Genomic DNA, 20,079 nt, shown 5'->3' with positions numbered 1-20,079 from the left:
TAGCGTTTTTTTTTTTAATTGTAGCGGCTTGTAGGATTATAGGGGATAGGGTAGGAAGTAATTTAATTATAATTAATTAATGATTATTTTGTATTTATTTAATTGAGATATTATAGTGTTAATTGTGGGATTTATTTGTAATTAATTAATAATTGGTTGTTAATTAATATTAATTATTTGGTAATTAATTATGGCAATCGTGTAATTTTCTTTAGGTGCAGTTGTGGGGTTTATAGTGGTAATGGTTTGCAAGTCATTTATTTGTAATTAATTATTAATTAGTTGTTAATTAAAGTTAATTAATTAATTTGTAATTCATTATGGTAATTGTGTAATTTGTTTAGTTGCAGATTGTGGGGTTTATAGGGGTAAAGGGTAGGAAGTCATTTTGGATTAATTAATAATGAGATGTTAATATATAATAATTGATTGATTGAAAATTAATTTTGGAAATTGTGTAATTCATTTTAGGTGTGGGTTGTGGGGTTTATACGGGTAAAGGGTGGGAAGTAATTTATGTTTGATTAATTAATAATTCTTTGATCATTAATATTAATTAATTGAAAATTAAATATGGAAATTGAGTAATTAGTTTTAGGTATGGGCTGTAGGGTATATAGGGGTAAAGGGTGGGAAGTAATTTATGATTAATTAAATAATAATTAGTTGGTCATTAATTTTAATTCATTAATTGATATTTAATTAGGGTATTTGGGTATACTTTTGTGTTTGTGGTTTTTACTTTTAAAGGGTTACAGTGTGGGGAGTCACTTAATTTTACTTACTATATAATTAGTTGTTAAATACTATTTCTTTAATTGAAAATAAGTGTGAATTGTGGAATTCATTTTTTTACAGTTTAATTTTAGCTGTGGGTTGTGGGGGTTTAGCGGTAACGTGTGGGAAGTTAGTTAATTTTTATGAGTTTTAATTTGGTTTTTAATTAATAATACTTCTATAATTGGTAATTAATTATGACAAATAAGGAAAAAAAATGTAGATGTTGGTTCTGAAATTGTGTGGTGTTATAGGGTAGGAAATAAAAAAAAAGTACATTTATGTAATAATTAATGTTTTTGTTTCTAAATAGTTTCTAATTAAAAATGTTTATTTGTTTGAATTTATATTTTTATTTTATTTTATATAATATTTGTAGGTATTTGGCATATGTATTTAACATTATAGTATGTTCTAAATGTTATTATTAAATATATTTGTATTTTAAATTTTAACATATTTATTTAAAATATTTTTGTTGTTGTTAATAGTTTGTCTGTTTTTATTTTTGAACTGACTAGAGGGAGAATATTAATTGTTACCCCTTCGCAACCCAACACTTTCCCTACTGTTGCACTCACTGGAGTGGGAATAATAATTTTCACCCCTCCGCTATCCAACACTTTCCCTACTGTTGCATTGATTGGAGTGGGAATAGTACATTTTATCCTGCCACTATCCAACACTTTCCCTACTGTTGCACTCACTGGTGTGGGAACAGTAATTTTACCCCTCTGCCATCCAACACTTTCCCTACTGTTGCACTCACTGGAGTGGGAATACAAATTTTTACCCCTCCGCTATCCACCACTTTTCCTACTGTTACACTCAATGGAGTGGGATTGGTAATTGTTAACCCTTCGCTATCCAACACTTTCCCTACTGTTGCATTCACTGGAGTGGGAATAGTAATATTTATCCCACTGCTATCCAACACTCTCCCTACTGTTGCACTGACTGGAGTGGGAAATGTAAGTTTGACATTTTTTAAATAGTTTAATGTTTTAATTTATAATAGAATGTTTTTTTAATTAGATTTAATGCTATTGTTACATATATATAGATATAGATATATCTATATCTATATATATATATATATAAGTGTGTGTGTTTAAATTTGCATATAATTTTAAATTATAAATTAAATTTAAATTAATAGTTTATTAATTATTTTAAAGTAAATATATATATATATATTCATTATTGTGTATGTGTGTTTAACTTTAATTACGTTTATTTGTTATATTTGTTAAAATGTATATTAAATCTACTTAATTCTTTTATTTTAATTTTATTATTTAACATATTCAATATTGATTTTAACTTATATATATATAAGAATCGATATTTTGTACAACTATATTTTTACGTCCATAATTTTGTCTATATTTTTGTACTTATCTGTTAAAGTATAGGGAGTCAATATTTTTGCATTCTATATTTTTTCATTGATATTTTTTACTTCTATGTTTTTTACATCGATATTTGTCAGTGAACCGTAGACTTTGGCATGCAGCAACCCAGTTTACCCCAGCCGAAAGCCTGCAGCTCAGCGCCTAACAAAACCCATCATTCTTTTAACCACATGTCATTGCTATCTGGATCACTTCTGGTACTGCAGCAAGAGTATGCGGTGTTACAAACCACAACCCTATCAGTTTACACCATAGTTACCTGCTGACACAACTGATCACACCCACGTCCTGTAAACATATTTTCTTCATTAACAAGCAATTGCAAAATCTTACTTTGGGTTGAAGCTTGAACCATTCATCTGCTCGGTTTTCGAAGTTCCAGGAGTCGAGGGCAATTTCCACCTCCCCTAAGAAGCTGTTGCGGCCAAACCGGTCATTGTGCCAGACAGTGAGCTGCAGAGTCCTGGTCTCCAACTGAGTGTGGCTGATAACATACTGTTAAAGAAGAGAGGATCAAAATGTGATTTTTTTTTTATTGTGAAGACAATAAAATATTTGTGAAAAACCAAGATGTGAACCAAGGTGAACACATTTCTGCAATGGCAAGAATTGTTTCTGTTGCACACCTCACTACAAACTACAATCCAGCAAACTATATAATTACAGAAAATTTAGGGAACGCCAGAGGTTTCTGGTCTAGCTCTTAGAAAGTACTTTTATTTTAAAACATGTATTAATTACTCCTAGAGATCCCATGGTGCGAATTACAGAATATATATTGCAAATTAAGATTTTTATACATACATATGGAAGTAGAGTATGTGCTGGTTTTCGTGGGTGTGTGGACGTTTCAGTTCCAAAAACACTATCTATGAGGACTGGTTTAAAGTATGCCCCCGTCCCGATAACGTGTAAACAAATACCCAGCACATTGTGCAACTTGTATAAAAATATGTGCGGGGGGAGGGAGGATGGTAGTAGAATGTTTTTTATGAGCATGTAGTGTGCATTGCTGAATGCCGGTGTTGCCAGATACCATGGCTACATAGTCTCAGTGGTGGATGGTATCTATGAGGAGTGGTGAGGCGGACAAATGAGTGGTGGGTAAAATATGAAATAAAATACACTTACCTGCAACACATCCTACTCCTCAATGCACCTCTTCCTCCTGCAGTCCAGTGTTCGGCTCTGGCCACATCGAAGTACCTTAACCAATCCTGGTGCCGCTCTCATGCTGCATGAGAGCAGCACAAGGATTTAAGGGAGCAGCTGCTCTTGGCGCTCTCAAGAGCACTGGAGACCTGCACTTGCTCTAACCCAGCTGTTTTAAGATAGGTGGGTTAGAGGTTTCAAAGTGCGCATTTTTTGCTGCCCGTTGCAAGACGGCCAGCCAAAGGGACATGCACACTTTGAAATGAAGTACCCGTCAGCCCACCTTTCTCCCTCCTGGTTCTCTCAGTAAGCCCCGCCGGTCCTGACTCTCGGTTCTGTACGGGCGGATGAAAAATAAAATGGTAATAAATTAACTTTATTACTATTTTATTTTTCATCTATGGGGTTTTGGGGCATTTTGGTTAGTGATGCGATGCTCTTCCACTCTCACGGAGGATCTGCCCCTGCCTAGTCTCGATTTCTCCACATGCCCCTTTCTTTCAACAATCTACAATTCCTGTCTCTTTATCTTAATCTTATAGGTTCATTTTAAACCAAGCTTTGTTTTGCTGTCATTTTTTCCTATCAATTGCTTTTTCTTTCTTTCTTCCCTTATTTTTATTTATTTATTTATAAAGTTTCATGTAGCGTGAACATGATCCCGAAGTATATCAGAGCGCTTCACAATTATGGATGGTCAGACAGGCATCAGATACAAATCAAAGGAAACAGTTACAAAGGTTACAACAAAGCAGTACAATAGTTGAAGAAACAAAACAAAAAAAACACACACAAAAAAAATATAAAATCTTTTTATATATATATATATATACAACTAAATGTATGTGATCAAGACCCGAGTGGGGGTCGAAACGCGTTATGGCGGACAGGCTGGGCAACTAAATAAAGCACTTTTGATTGGCACTAATCGTTTGGGTCCGCTTCTCGTCTCTGTGTTCAAGCGAAGCACTGGCAGTGGCGTTTTGCATTCATACAACTAAATATATATATCTGTATTACCTACTGGCGGTCGCCAGTAGATAGATATAGTTAGGACCTATTTTCCATAGGAAATCCGCAACATTCTATTTGGAATAACCTTGGCGCCGATTGACGAATCTTCGCGAAAGTTTCAAAACTTTTGGCCGGCTCTGGTCCGCTCCTATCCCGAAAGTTTCACAGTGATTTGTCAAGCGGGGCGCCGAGAAAAAAGGGGAGGTCCCAAAACGTGTTTTCCCCATGCAATTTCCAATAGGACCTTTAGCCGCAGCTACAGCCCGAACTACTGAACGGAATTACACCAAATTTGGCAAAGAGGTAGTCCTTAGTTCAGACTTGTGCCTTTTGCTTAAATGGTGTAAATCCGTTCAGTAGTTCCTGAGAAAATGACATTTAAAAGTACATATATATCTATGGCCTTGGAGGATCAGCGCACCCTATGCGCATCCAGCGCGCAACCTGCCGTGCACGAGCTGGATTCTAATTGGCTGTCAACACTCCAAATCAGGAAGTGTTGGCAGCCATCTTGTGCCTCGGTAGAATCGAGGCAAAAGAAACCTAAGAAACAAACGCGCAAAGCGCGAAAAGGGGTGGGGTAGAAATACCCTGACCCACTAGGCCTGCTCAGGGGGTCCCACAATGACCCCCAGGGCCAAAAAAAAGCCTTTTTTTTCACTCAGCGCGAATTTCGGCCCAAAAAAAAAGAAATGAAGCGCAGGCTCCCGCGCTTCTTTGGTAATTGGCCCCCGGGGGGGCTAAATCCCAGGGGCATATTAAAAAAATAGTGTGGGGGGGTTCCAATCCCCCCATACTGCCCCGGGGACCGCCACCCCCCCGGGGCTTATTAATATTGGGTGGGGGGGCTCTCAGGCCACCCCCCGGGGCTGCTAACAGATGTGGGAGGGGGGCCGCGCGGCCCCCCTCTTGGAGCCTTGTTGTGGCCCTGGGGACCGCCACCCCCCAGGGCCAGCTCCTGCAGTGTCCCGGGGTGTCCTGCTGTTTGCAATGGCAGGGCGGGAGCCTCGCGGCTCCCACCCTGCCATTGCAAACTGCTTTGCTTCATTGAAGCGAGAGCAGGGAAACCTGCTCTTGCTTCAATGAAGCAAAGCAGATTGCTTTTCCATCTGGGGAGCAGCATGTTAGCTTCTCCCCATGTGGAAAAGCAATGCCAGCTCCCACAGGAGGCGGGGAGCCGTCTGGGACCGTGGGGGGATTGCGAACTCCCCCACGGTCCCCAACGAGAGGCCAGGCTCCGGGGGATGGAGTCCCTGGGGCCATAAGTGGCCAGGGAGGGGGGTCACGTGGCCCACCTCCCCCATTAACAAAAAAAAATAATCAATGGCCAGCCCCGGGGGATGGGGTCACCGGGCCCTGGAATCGGCCACGGGTGGGGGCACGCGGCCCCCTTCCCGTAAAAAAATGTTGTACATTTTAATTTGGGGGTGAGGCCCTGGGGGATGGGGTCCCCAGGGCCACAAAAAAGTAAAAGGAAGGGGGGCCCCACAGCCCCCCTTTAAAAAATTTTTTTTTTTAAAAGACACATCGTCCCTAGGCCCCGCCCCCTCACAAGCACACTCTGCAAACGCGCCCTGTGGCACGTTCTAAATTGGGGAATTAATTCCCCTTCAATACTGTGGGCTAGATGGGGCCAACTAGCCCACCAGGTACCTCCAGGAAGCGCCACAGGGCTGCGTTGCAGAGAGGTGCTCCAGGCCACGCCCCTTTTCACACCTCTCTGCAACGCAGCCTTGTGGCGCTTACTGGAGGTACCTGGTGGGCTAGTTGGACCCCAGGGACCCTCAGGATTCAAAGGGACTGAATCCCCCAACTTAAAACGCGCCACGGGGCATATTTGCACAGTGGTGAAGGTAGGGGGCGGGGCCTGAGGTGGTATGTGTGCCCCAATCCCCACCACACTGCCCCGGCACCCCCGGGGCTTTCTATAAATATTTGCGGGGGGCTCACGGCCCCCGCAGCCCCGGGGACCACCAGCCCCCCGGGGCTTTATTTTTTATGTGTTTTCCTTTGCGTCTTATAATGAATATAACTTTTTTCTTGCTTTCCGCTTGTGACGGGCCTCGCGGTTAGCCCATTCAGCAGCAAGCAGCCTTTGTGCAACTGGAGTAAGTAGTTTGTAGTAGTTTGTAGCCGTCTGAAGACGAAATAAACATCAGGCGGCGCTTTCTTCCCCACGCGCCGAGCCCGAGTGATAAACATTCACAGCTCTGACAGCCACCTGATTATCAACAGAGCAGTGCTTGGAAAATCGGCCTCCCTAAACTCCAGCCCAGCTCCTCTCCGCGGTTTAATATACTAGCCACGTCCTGGGAGGATGCACGCACCGCGAGAGCCCGTCCAGTCAAGCCAAGACCATTTCCAGCATTGTCTCGCACCACAAACAAAAAGTTAGAATACAGCCGCATAACTTTCCCAAACCCCCCTCCACTTGCGCTTGTTAGGTCTCGCTGAGACAGCGAAAGATGTCTCTTTGAGACATTTTGTAAGGGGGTTTTTGAAAGTGCTTCCCCTGGCATAGAGCTACAGTGCACGAGGCGTGCACGCGCGCAAAGCAGCCATATGGCTTTACGTCGCTCTCCCTCGTAGCCCCTCTCCGCCCCCTTCCCTGCTGCTATTTCACACCAGTTCACCAGTTATCAGAACTCGCGCCTCTCTCCCCCACCCCCCCACCATCGCGTCTCGCGCTGGAGAAGTGAGTTTTCTAATAACTCAGCACAGCTGTTGGAGCAGCAGAAGTTACATGTCATTGGTGTATTTACATAAGCAGCAGTTGCACATTAATTGGAACTTCAAGCACGAACGTTGTGCAAAGCGTTATAGACAACATACCCGTTGGTGTCCAGCGTTCTGCAGTGCTCAGTAGACTTTGTGCCTCGAGCTGACAAACTGTGTAGCAGCTGCACATGCACCTCCCTCGAGCACGGCACTGGCACTAGTTGCTTGATCCCATATCACTACGGGATTCTCTACCAATGAATGTGACTCTTTTGCACACATGAAAGCTTTTTCTAACCCCACGGACCTCCCTTTAGTACTTCTGTTTGGTTCATCTCCATGCATGTACCTTCACGCTGTAAGCAGTGAACTCAGAAGCAGAGCAATGGAGAGGATGTGGCGCTATGGCCAGAGCTCCTGAGTTTGGAACCAGGTTTGAGTCTTGACGTAGGCTCAACATCCTGCGATTCTGGGCAAATCACTTAATCTCCTCTTACCTAAAAAACAAATTGTGTCCAACTGTAATGTAATTGGTGCTCATATAAAATGCTCCACTGCCTTCGGGTCATGTTTGCGCTATATACATGACCCGAAGGCAGTGGAGCATTTTATATGAGCACCAATTACATTACAGTTGGACACAATTTGTTTTTTAGGTAAGAGGAGATTAAGTGATTTGCCCAGAATCGCAGGATGTTGAGCCTACGTCAAGACTCAAACCTGGTTCCAAACTCAGGAGCTCTGGCCATAGCGCCACATCCTCTCCATTGCTCTGCTTCTGAGTTCACTGCTTACAGCGTGAAGGTACATGCTAGAAGTCGATAAAACTAAACCTAGAAACCATTAGCCAAGCTAGTAGAGTCATTACAATGTGCACAAGATCAAGAGAATTTAGCACTGAAACAGCAAAGCCGTTCCGTTACCTTACTGTATTTTTTTTCTTAACGTATTTTTATATACTGAACTCCTGCTGACATCCTAATGTAAATATTTACTATAGATTGGAAAACATAGCTGCTGTAAGCTGCCCACCTCTTTCGGTAGGAACAGAGGCTGATAATTTGCAGGACCTCCTCTTTGGCCCAGTTCATAACTTTTCCATAGCTATGGTGCATGCGCGCAAAGCAGCCATATGGCTTTACGTCGCTCTCCGTCGTAGCCCCTCTCCGCCCCCTTCCCTGCTGCTTTTTCACACTCCCGCTTCTCTCCCCCACCCCCTCCACCATCGCGTCTCGTTTCTTTTTTCCACAGTCCACAATGTTTTCCGCGATCATATCGCAACAGTCGCCCAAATATAGATGACTGTCTTCATTAGTCAACCATATATTTTAATAATGCAGCCTCACCTAATAAATAGTCTTTTGATTATGTCTGCATACCAATATGCGAATGGTGGGCTAGAAAGCTTTCCAAATAGTTTACAATCGGCTTCTTTTACAGTATTACGGCTAAAACCATAAACATAACACTATACTTCGTTTTCCTCTTACTCGGTATCAGTCCTACAAGACTTGTTAACAACGCAAGAAATGCTTGCTTGTCAGTACAGCTTTAAATACGAAATGCTCTCCTACTACAAAGTGCAGTAGTTCAAGTGTTTCCAAAATGTGACAAGCATATATTTGCTGCAGCTATAGCATTCGGTGGGCCTTTACCCAAACTGAGCCTATGCAGTTATTTGTATGCCAGGCAGTTCTGCTGTAATACCTCGAATTTTCTCTCAAATGTAGCCTTTGTTGACACCAGTCTTGTATGGAGCTCTACCGTCGCCTCGTTTCATCTGAGAGATCTGTCTGCAGATTGCACTGACAATTATTTTATCCTGGTGGTGTGCACTGTAGGATATGACATTTGGGAGTATCATTATCTTCCCTTGGTGTAAACAGGCTCCCACTGGTCCCAGCTCGAGGCATTTTTATGTTTATTTGGGGTTATGGACTATTTTTAACAGGGCACTGTTTGAATCTTAATGTAGGTTATACATTTCCAATCTAGTATACTCTCTTTTCTCTAAAAGTCCTCAAAACGTAATAATACATTTACTTTAAAGCATCCGTGCACTGTACCATGTACATTTTTAAAACCTTGGGCCAGTTTATAATCTGTTTTGTATCATTGATGCTACTTATTTTCCTCCCCCAGTCCTGCTGTTTTCTGTGCAACATACATGTCACTATCTGTTGAAGGACTCCGCTGTCCCATAAGAGCAGCACAATACAGTAATTGTATCAGTATCCCTTTATGCACTGTGCGATGCATTCTCTGTACCTGGCTGTAGTTTTTGCCACAAAAGAGCACAAACGTTAACGCTTCAATTCTTCGTCTGGCTTTTCCACAGACCTAACAAAGCCCCGGCCTCCTATCCGGCATTATAGGTGCACCAAAATGACGATGAGATTTTCAATTAGAGACTTATTTGGTAATGTCGGGGGCATTAGAGCTGTCCATGCTTGTGGCCAGACATCTGGCATCTGACAAAAGCATTTCCACTATCCAATAACACACTGCTGCATTACACACTGCTGCACGCCGCACATTGCTGCACGCCGCACACTGCTGCACGCTGCACACTGCTGCACGCCAAACACTGCTGCACGCTGCTGCATGCCACACACTGCTGCACGCCGCACACTGCTGCACGCCGCACACTGCTGCATGCCGCACACTGCTGCACGCCACATACTGCTGCACACTGCTGCATTACTCACTGCTGCATGCTGCACAACACTGGTGCACACAGCACACTGCTGCATGCCGCTGCACGCCGCACACTGCTGCACGCCGGACAATGCTACATGAAACACTGCTGCACGCCACACACTGCTGCACGGCGCACACTGCTGCACGCCGCACACTGCTGCACGCCCCACACTGCTGCACACTGCTGCATTACTCACTGCTGCATGCTGCACAACACTGGTGCACGCAGCACACTGCTGCACGCCGCTGCACACTGCTGCACGCCGCACAGTGCTGCATGCCTCACACTGCTGCACGCCGCACACTGCTTTACGCCGCACACTGCTGCACGCCGCATACTGCTGCACGCCGCACACTGCTGTACGCCGCACACTGCTGCACGCCGCACACTGCTGCACGCCGCACACTGCTGCACGCCTCACACTGCTGCACGCCTCACACTGCTGCACGCCTCACACTGCTACACGAAACACTGCTGCACTCTGCACACTGCTGCACGCCGCACACTGCTGCACGCCGCACACTGCTGCACGCCGCTCACTGCTGCACGCCGCACACTGCTGCACGCCGCACACTGCTGCACTCCACACACTGCTTTTATGCGAGTTTATGCTACTGACATTGTAAATGACAATGCCTTTTATTTGTTTTAAAACCAAAACATAAATAAAAGGCATTGTAATTTTACAATGCCAATAGCTCAAACTCTTATAAATGCGAGACCTATTGCATTGCAAATGCTTGTTTTTTTTGGGACTAGCAGGCTAGAGTTTTGCTTTCTGTTGTGAAACTTTTCTAGTAAAACTTTTAGCAGGGAACTGAAAGTGCAACGAAACACGTAAGTGACCACCGTTGAAGCCACGAAAGTCCGCACGATGTTTTCGGACAATGGTTCCAGACACCGCCTGCGGGGTTCTGCTTGTTTTATATTTTGTTTGCGGCTGGTTAAGACTTCCCCGAGTTTTCGTCTGCCGCAAACAGCACAAAGTTTGTGTAAACACAAACGGACAAAGGCAAGGTTAAATCATTAATTGCTTTGGTGAATCGAAGCAAACTTGTTACATTTCTGGCATCATCTTTTTATTGACTGAAGTTTTGCTTTCTTAATTTTTACAGTCACGGTCGAAGACAATGAAAATTGTTTTAAAATGTGACAGTCAATACCCCTAAGTAAACGGATTGTTTAGTTTCTCATGAAAGCGTTTCATTTCTTGAGAATATACAATTCTATAGAAACATTTTTGAACGTATTCTTATATTTTAAATAGATGTCAATTTGCCTCATTTTCTAAATCAGAATTTTGAGTTTTCAATGGACGGAAAGAGTGTAAACTCTAAATTAAGGAAAGTAAACATCCCCCTCCCTGTGTGTGTGTTGGTTTTCATAATATTAGCTACTGCTTATAGGGTGAAGCTGCTCACCCACCTGTTGTCTGTTAGCCTTGAGTAAGAGATAAAAGTGCTCGGGTCTTGTTTGTAATTGTCTTCAGGACTTTTCTTGTAAGCAAAGTTCTAAAGAGGAAATATTGATAACAAAATGTCCACCGATGAGAACGAGGTCAGTTTTTCCCCACGTGCACATGAGGCAGTTTGACACACAATGTCTGCAAGTGTTTGTTTTACTCACGAATGTCTTGAGCGTGGGGTGCCAGGTTCGGCCAGTTCTTCAGTTTCACCGCAGTCCCCCATGTAGACCCCCCACCCAGCGGGCCACAATCTACACCCATCCTTCAGACGACTCTCGTGGCCTAACAATATTGCTTCCGCCTCTGTAGTCTCGTGGACACAGGTAAGTAACAGTGACAGACACCCACGCGTGACACCATCTACAACAGACCACTTCCACTCCACAAGCCAACACCTCAACGCCATCATACATAAGGTACCCAACGTGAAAACAGAGGGGTGTGACAGCTTCAACGAGGCCTTTGACCAATATGCAACGTCGCCTGCACCCTCTTCCTGGAGATCTTTATACCAAGTGCACCCCAATAGCCTGGTCTGCCACCACCCGCTCCGTGGTCACCTGTCGTCCACCTGTCTTCATCAACGGGCCGGGTGGAGCTGAGGGGGCCCGCATGTGAGCTGTGCATCCCAGGTCCGAGCCGCCCTTCCCTCCTCCAAGACCCTCAGTACACAGTGCAGAGTGGGCAGAGAGAGGCACTCACCTGTGCGAGGCATGCTGTCCCGGGCTGCACTGGCAGCGGTGGGCGCTGTGCAGCGGGCACGGAAACTTGGTGCCTGCCGGTGGGTAAAGGAGGCTGCGCCGGTGCAGAGCGGAGGCTGGGTTCCTGGGAAGGAGACAGAGATTGACAGTGAAGAGTGCTGTCAGGGGGATGCCGCGGATGTGCCGTGTGTGCGTGTGTGCGGTGAGTGAGTGAGTGTGTGTGCACCCGGAGGGGCCAGGGGGCAGGGACTCTGCAGAGCACACGCACCTTTGCTGATTGGCGATGGCTCGAGTGCATTAGTGGCTGGGCGCCTCTGCTCGCCGCCTCGCCTCCCTCTGCACCTCCACAGGCCCATTAGCCGAGCCTGACCTCTGCCACCGTCCGCAGCCAGTGCACTTCCTCCTGCGCCTCAGCCGGAGCGGGAAAGGGGGCACGCGGAATATTGCTTTACGCAAAGCGCTGCCAGCGCCTCCCGGGCGCCCATTGGCTGCCTGGCTCCTCCGCCTGCATCAATTGGCTCCTCCGCCTGAATCAGTGCTTAATTTTAATTATCAGGGCCGGGTCTACAGTCACGCTACTAGTGCACGCATGTATTTGCTTATTTGCTTCGCTATCGCTACGGCCCAGTAACGGGAGTTAGTTAACAGGCAAATAACTCAACAGACGATCCTGCGGTGTTCTACTAACTGACTACTTCTCGTCCATCCGACTCTGGAGACACTGTCTCTGTCTGATTGTCACTCACTTCGTTCAAGTTGTGTGAGTGATGGATTCAATCTTTTCTGATCACTATGTTGCTCGCTCGGCTAAGTCGGCTCACGGGCGTGGCCCGATTGTGTTGATGCAGTGTCGCTGCCGGGCCAGTGGGTGGGACACTGCTGGGCACACCTCAGTGCACCCCAAAGCCTCCCCCCGTCGCATGCACTCAGGGTAACACAGGGAGCACCAGTCCGAGCGGTGGGTGTCCCATCGCAGCTTCCCAAAGGCTGCTCGGCAGGGCGCTCGGAGGCGAACCCGAGCAAGTGTGGAGACAGCCAGCCAGAAGCCGTCCGGGAGAAAGCGGACTTTGAAGGCGGAAAAGGTAAAAAGAAGCCGTTGGACGATACACTTGACTTCTCCTGACATGTGAAAAGTGCTAAAAGTCAGAGCTCATCAGTAAAGTATCCTGGGGGTGAATGGGGGGCCCTGACAGGCGCTGCATTCTGCAGGTCAGTGAATGAGGAGACAAACGACTCTGCCAGCCAGCCTGGCTGCCACTGAAAGGGTCTCTCAATAGGAGCCGGATAATGAGCCCTGGGACCGTCAAGAGCTGTCATGCCGGCCCCGGAGAGGGCTGGAGCTGCTGGCCCCCTCCGGGATCACCTGGGGATGCCGCTCAAACCCCCAGACGCATCCAGAGACCCCCAGAACTCCCTCGAATAACACTTGCGAGATGGCACTCGTAGCCCCCAACACAGCCTGAAATGATGTCCCCAGAGACAGACCAATAACGCCTGGGAGATGCGCCTCAAGGCCCCCTACATGACACCAAGTTGCCCCCAATAATATAAACATGCCCCCTGAGCTCCCTCTAATAACAGCCGCGAGTTGTCCTCATGGTGCCACCACACCCCAAGACGCATCAGGTACCCCCACCCGTAACAACTCCAGGTACTCCACAGACAGCTCCCTACAATAGCAGCTGAGATACCCCCATAACATACTGCAGCTCCCCCACACGATCTTGGGGTTGCCTGGGTCATTCCCTTTGGGGTGGTGCATTTGGTGGCTGTCAGTAACTTTGAAAGGCTGGAGAGGCTGGGGCCCAAGCCAGCTACATATGTCCGACGCTTCCTCAACTCCCTCGCCTCCATAGTAAGCCCCCTGCCTAGCATTTCCACAGGCCACTCCGCTTCCGGAAACCACTGACGACCTGGAGAATAACAACTAGACGGTGGAGCGACAACGGGCAGCACACTCTCGGTCCCTGTCTTAGCAAAGGAATGTAGGGTTCTGGATCGAGCAATGTAACCACTAAAGTACTTTCAACCCCCCCAAATAAGCACTCAGCCATACTTTCTCAATTATTCAGCCCCCCACCCGACCTAACAGAGATTCAGCTGCACACCCCCTAGTCACACACCCCAGTAATCGGCCCAGCAACCACCCGTATGCACTCACTTTACCCACTCACACACCCTTTACCTATAGTCGTCTCTTTCACACACTCAATCAGAAACCACCCCCCAAATGCACTTACTTCTCACACACACGTTTACTCATACTCAATCAGAAACCACCCACCTATGTGTACTCAATTTACCCACTCACACACACTTTACCTATACTCGTCACTCTCACACACTCAATCAGAAACCACCCATCCGAATGCACTCAATTCACCCACACACGTTTACCTATACTCCCTCACACACTCAATCAAAAACCACCCACCCGTATGTACTTACTTCACACACACATTTACCCAAACTCCTTCACACTCAACTAGAAACCACCCACCTGTATTACTCACTTTACCCCCCTCCCACACACACCGTTTACACATGCTTCTTTACATACTCAATCAGAACTAATGTGTGGCTCACATGCAACTTGAGAGGCGTCAAAACATGCCACCCTGCTACCCAAGCCGTGCTTCGGCCCTGTGCCCCCACGTCTGTCCAGGGAGGTTGGCACGGCCTGCTCGCTCACTCACCGTTCCTGCCGGAGTCATTTAAATGCAGGCCTCGTCCATTAGCATTTGTGAAATGCAGGCGCATCAATCACATCACCAAAAGAAAAAAAAACACTTTGCAGGTTGTTTAAAAGTCACCCCAAAAGGGCCGCTTGCAAGAAACAGCTGCAAACCTCCACTGAAATAAACCCCAACTAGTGTAAGCCTCACTGAAATCTGTTACAGTCCGTGAGATGGTAAATTCTGGCAATCAGAGCGCCTTAGACACTTGGCGTTTCGAGGTTACAGAGAGAGAGCAAAGTGAGAGCCAACAGTAACCGCCCTAGTGAACTGCACAGCCGCTGCAACCAACCACGTACACACAGAAAGCAGAGTTCAAAGTACCAACCTCTGTCCCCCAAAGGAACAGACTCATTTGTCCCCAAAACAGCTCCACAACTTTTCACGAAAAAGCCCGCGGCCGCCTGGTTCCTTGTTTTTTTAAATAATAAAAAGACAAAAATAATCTCTGTGTGTTTGAAGAAAGTATCTTGAGTACAGAAGCAAATTTGGAGGAGACGGAATACATTCAACGACGGTCCCTTTCAGCAGGTAAAAAAGCCAAGTCCTATGCAACATGGAAATCAAAAGAAGCTTTTTTACACACACGTTCGCTTATAGAAGAGCAAAAGATAAGGTGGGAAAAAAACTTTGATATGATCTCCAGGCAAAGGAGAAAAAAAATCTCATAAATTATTCGTACAAGCGTCAATTGGCCACCGCTGGCATTAGCAGTGTCTAATGCCTCGCCTCCAAAGACGCACTAATCACGGAGCTATTTCGCCTCAGGGCACAGTGGGCTTTGTGTCCCCTCACCAAAAAGTTTTAACTAAAAAAATGATAAAGAGGAGGGGAGGGTGAATGCCTCTGACGTCATCTCAATGGAAGGGGCGGTCTGAGAGGTGGGGGTGTGTGGGAGGGAGGGAGGTTGTAAGCAGAAAGCAGCCACAAAAGAAGACTGGGTGCCTGGCCTGCTACTGATCTATCAGGACTTCTGTGGGGAAACGGGAGCTTCAGATTCAGAAGTCAAAAAGACAATACCATTGAGAGTAGAGGATTGCGCACCGAAGGAGTTCGAAACAATACCGAGCCGGAGCGCAGCAATACACATCCGAACTGGATGGCGAAAAAAAACAATCTGAGGATGGAGTTGAAGAAAAACAAGTGCAAACATTCGGCCCAACACCAGATAGCGATCTATGCTAAAGCATATGATCTACAGCTCATATGCCTCGAACACGATGTTTATCCTGTTGACCAAAGACACAGACAAATTGAATTTCACTTGCAAGAAGCTGTTGAAAGAGAACTTAATTAATTGCTCAAACATATCATTGAATGCTCCACTGGTTCAACACCTTGGGTTTCTCCCATAGTAGTAGTGTCTAAAAGAAACAGTGAAGGATTTGTATGCCTCTGCGTTGACATGCATCTGCCCAACAAGGCAATCGAGAGAGAACAACATCCCGGTCCGCACATTGCTGATGTGATAACTCAAATGAATGGTGCAAAGTTTTTCTCTCGATGTAAACAAAGGACATCACCAGTTGGAACTTAAAGAAAATTGCAGGTACATAATAACCTTTTCTACAAACATTGGTCTGTTTCGCTATAAGCAACTGAGTTTTGGTGTATCCTCTGCTGCAGAATTTTTCAATGATGGCATTCATACAAGCTGTTGTGATTGCCTTCAACTATAGTGAAGACATATTGTTTTTTGGAGCTACTCAGGAAGAGCATGACAAAGCTTTCATTCAGGTATGCCATTTGCTAAAGGATGCTGGATTCACTTTGAATGTTGACAAACTTTTCTTATGAAATTCACAATTTTCTTTGTAATTTTTAGTGTTCTTTTGCACTTTTATTGTCCCTGTTTGGTATGTTATTTTTGTCTAATTTTATTTTTGAGTTTTGTAGCATGCTACGTGTTACATTTCAATTGCCAACCTCCCTACTCCAGAGAGCTAGAAAAGTTGATGAAATGCAATCTGGTGGACAGAGCAAAACGTCTAATCATAAGAGTGGGATCAAAATAAGATATTCATTGGTTGCAACCATTGTCAGTTCTCTTCAAGGCGATTCTGAATAGTTTGCCGTTTAGGGGATTGCTATTTCAGATGCTGTTTAGTGTAGATCTCAAATTGAAGTTGAAAGCTTTCCTCAGTCCACGACAATGTACCCCAAGAAATCTCGCACCATTTGTCATCCTCTTGAATAATTGTTGCTGGACAAGGTTGTCAGAAATGATTGGAGGCTCCTGGCTGGGTTGTAGTGCGAGGCTAGTTCTGTTGTTTTTTGTCCTCAGCGGACTTTATTGTGTTGGGATAGAAGGGCATGATTTAAACTAGGAGGGTAAGGGCAATTTTATTGTCATTTTCTGCTGGTACAGCCACCTTGATGGAGAGGAGTTCGATGTACATAATCTTTACTCCATTCTTGAGACTGGGAAGGTGGCATAATAGCTACAGTTCACCTGAAAGGAAACAGAAGAGGCTGTTGCTGATGGCGTTGATGGGCTGCATGCTGTATAGAAGGATATGCAGAATGGGTTTCTGGTTCATCAAAAGGATGATATAATAGGACCGAAGGTCATCAGGTAGGTCTTAAAGGTCATGGACAGACACGTGAGCTGGGGGAGGATAAGTCAATTGACCAAGCGTGCATAAAAAGACGAAAGATTCCTTTAAAACACTAAATGGAAGAACTAGGAAGCACCCCAATTTCAACTTTTCCTTGAGCTTGGTAACATGTCCAAGGGTCAGTAAGCAGGGACGGTGATCACTAATAAGTGCCATGTGTTAATAAAAAGTAGCAAGTGTTCTATCAAGGATGTGTCCTTTGCCAATGTCTCTTAAAACACCTGCTCTACTTGCAGAGGGGTGTGTCTGGCAGTGCAGTCATTGGTGCATCCATTACCATACTGCTGAACTTTTTGTTTTCCTGGCTTGTGGTGGGATAGTGACATGCACAGATACCAACGCCAAACACAACAGCCATGTCTGTGGGCACTAACAGGATCAGTATAGAGAACAGAGAGAAAAAGCTACAACCTCACTTACTAGTTATGAACAATGTGGCACTCATTATGTGTGGCACTGTGGGGGATGAGTTATTTATAAGACATGTTGTGTGATAATCGTTAGATTGTTTTCTATTGTGACTGATAAAAAAACTTCAATCATGAGTTTTTCCATCCAAAAGGAGAATAACATAGATATTTTGGTGCTTTCTGCACCAAAATATGCATGTATCAGTGTTTATTATGCATCTAAACTAATAAAATTCACCTTAGGTAAATTGTAGGGAATGGAGTAATTGCAGCTCACCTTGTGATACGGGTCCATGTGCAAACATGTTTATGTGGGGGTTGACGAAAAATCTGGGGCACTCATAATTGTGGGCCTAAGTGTTTTTGGCACATGACTCGCCTTTAATATCGATAAAAAATGTTACTGTGCCCATAAATCTCTAATGTAGACATGGCCCTGAATTAGGCCTGGGTGGTGAACTCCGCTCCATTTGCTGAGTTTGCAGTTTTCTGCACTCTGCGGAGCATGCGGCGTTCTGAAAAACTCCGTTCCACAAAGCGGAGTTTTTTCCTCACTTGCGCTCGCCCAACGTGATTTCTCATTGTGGGCGGTCACGGATGGTCCTGACTGTTCGCGTGGAGAAACCTTCTGTTCGCGTTGAGGTAGCTGCCGCTCGAGTAGAACATGTAGTCGATTGGCACTTTGATCTTTTAGGTGATAGATTTCACCCCAAAAAACTGAAATTCATAACTCTAGTTCTACTGATAGCATTGAGTTCATTTTAAGTCATTTTATTTATTAAAATGTTCTCTATTTTTCTAAATTGGTTTGGGAATTTTCTTGTGTTGTGTTTTCACTTTATTATTGTCTGTGTGCAGCATAAGTACTTTCCGCAGTGCCTCTAAGTTAAACTGACTACTTTTGTGCCAAGCTACCAGAGGGTTAAGCACCAGTTAATTTAGTGACTTTTGTGGTGCACCCTGACAAGGATTGTGATTGTTGCTTAATGACCCAATTTCTTAAAAAGTGGTTTTGGGTTTCTCACCATTAGTGTACCAGTTCCTCTTTAAAAACTTAGGGGCATATTATCAAGAAACGGCTTTAAAATTATCGCCGCTTTAGCAGCAGAAAACTGCCGCTAAAGTGGCGATAATGGGCTTGATAATATGCCCTTGAGAATTCCCATAGAAGCCCATGTTCTGGTGTCAACATGGGCTTCTATTGGAATTCTCACGGGCATATTATCAAGTCCATTATCGCCGCTTTAGCGGCAGTTTTCTGCCGCTAAAGTGGCGATAATTTTAACGCCGTGCTTGATAATATGCCCCTTGCTTGGCTTAGTGGCACTTCTCACTTGTGTTGGACCGAGGAAGATGAGGCTTCCTTGAATGATGCAAGACAAACTTCTACTACCTGCCAGGGGAAAACTGTGATGCTTTTAATCCTACTGCTGACCTGAAGCTCTGTGCTCAGGACATGTTTCAGAACTGGGGCAGCCATTTTCTTCACTTGCTCCACAGGGTAATTTGCAAACTGCTTTAAAGGGAAGACTACCTGTTGGAGGAGCCAGCTTGGGAAACAGTGGTTTGAAGCACTGCAAACAAACCGGAACCAGAGTGGTTTCAAGCAAATAATCCTTATACCGTGCAAACTAATTGTTTTCTGGTAAAACTACATTTACCCATTTCAAACTAACTACAGCATTGTATTGGAGTCTGAGACAGGTTCAAAACTTTGCCCTCGAACCAGCATTGAACTCCTGCCTAAGGACGCTCCGCAACACTGCCAGAGTTTTCCAATCTACTAGCTGTCTCATCTGTTTTGAGGTATAGCTGTGACATCAATCAGCCAGACATCAAAAGTGATTGGTGGCTGAAAAAATACATACAGCTTCGACAGCACTGAGAAAACAAAAGTCTGCCAGATCTGAATTTGCAAGAGACCTTTTAGATGAGCAAAGGGCCTGTTGGCTCGGGGTCCTTGAATCACATTATGTTATGTAATATCAGTTCTGTGCATCCTATTTTATGCATTTAGCAGTGGCGGCTCCTCAGCTAAGGTGAAGGAGCGTCGCCCCACTGCTCGTTGAGCAATGGAAAATACAAATAAACTGATAATAACAAAAAGTTATTATAATTTTATTTTCCTTTGCGACTCTGGGTGGGGCGGGGCTGGCTCGCGCAGAGGGAGCAGGAGTGGTTTGCACTCCCTCTCTACATGCGCATGACGCTTTGACCGGCTCTCTAGGGCTGACCAAAGAAACATGCGTAGTTGCCATGTTCTCCATTGGGCCGTGTTGCACAGCCCCGTGGAGAACATGCCCAGCCTCCCCAGGCACTGCTTGAGCAGCAAAACAGGCTGCTCAGAGCAATCATGATGCTGCGCCTGCAGCG

The 20,079-nt window shown here is 45.3% G+C and overlaps 1 protein-coding gene across 2 annotated transcripts in view; it reads right to left on the bottom strand.

Annotated features, from left to right (window-relative positions):
• The window catches only part of SYTL5 (synaptotagmin like 5), a 725,724-nt gene that overhangs the window by 77,994 nt on the left and 627,651 nt on the right, over positions 1-20,079 (bottom strand). For both annotated transcript variants that reach the window (XM_085622910.1, XM_085622911.1), the window contains one exon: positions 2,526-2,687. In XM_085622910.1, coding sequence (XP_085479036.1) covers positions 2,526-2,687 — 162 coding nt within the window. The remainder of the gene's footprint in view (positions 1-2,525; positions 2,688-20,079) is intronic.

The sequence above is a fragment of the Triturus cristatus genome, chromosome 8 (genome assembly GCF_964204655.1).
Source record: "Triturus cristatus chromosome 8, aTriCri1.1, whole genome shotgun sequence".
Classification (NCBI taxonomy): domain Eukaryota; kingdom Metazoa; phylum Chordata; class Amphibia; order Caudata; family Salamandridae; genus Triturus; species Triturus cristatus.
This window is presented reverse-complemented; position numbering and strand designations above follow the sequence as displayed.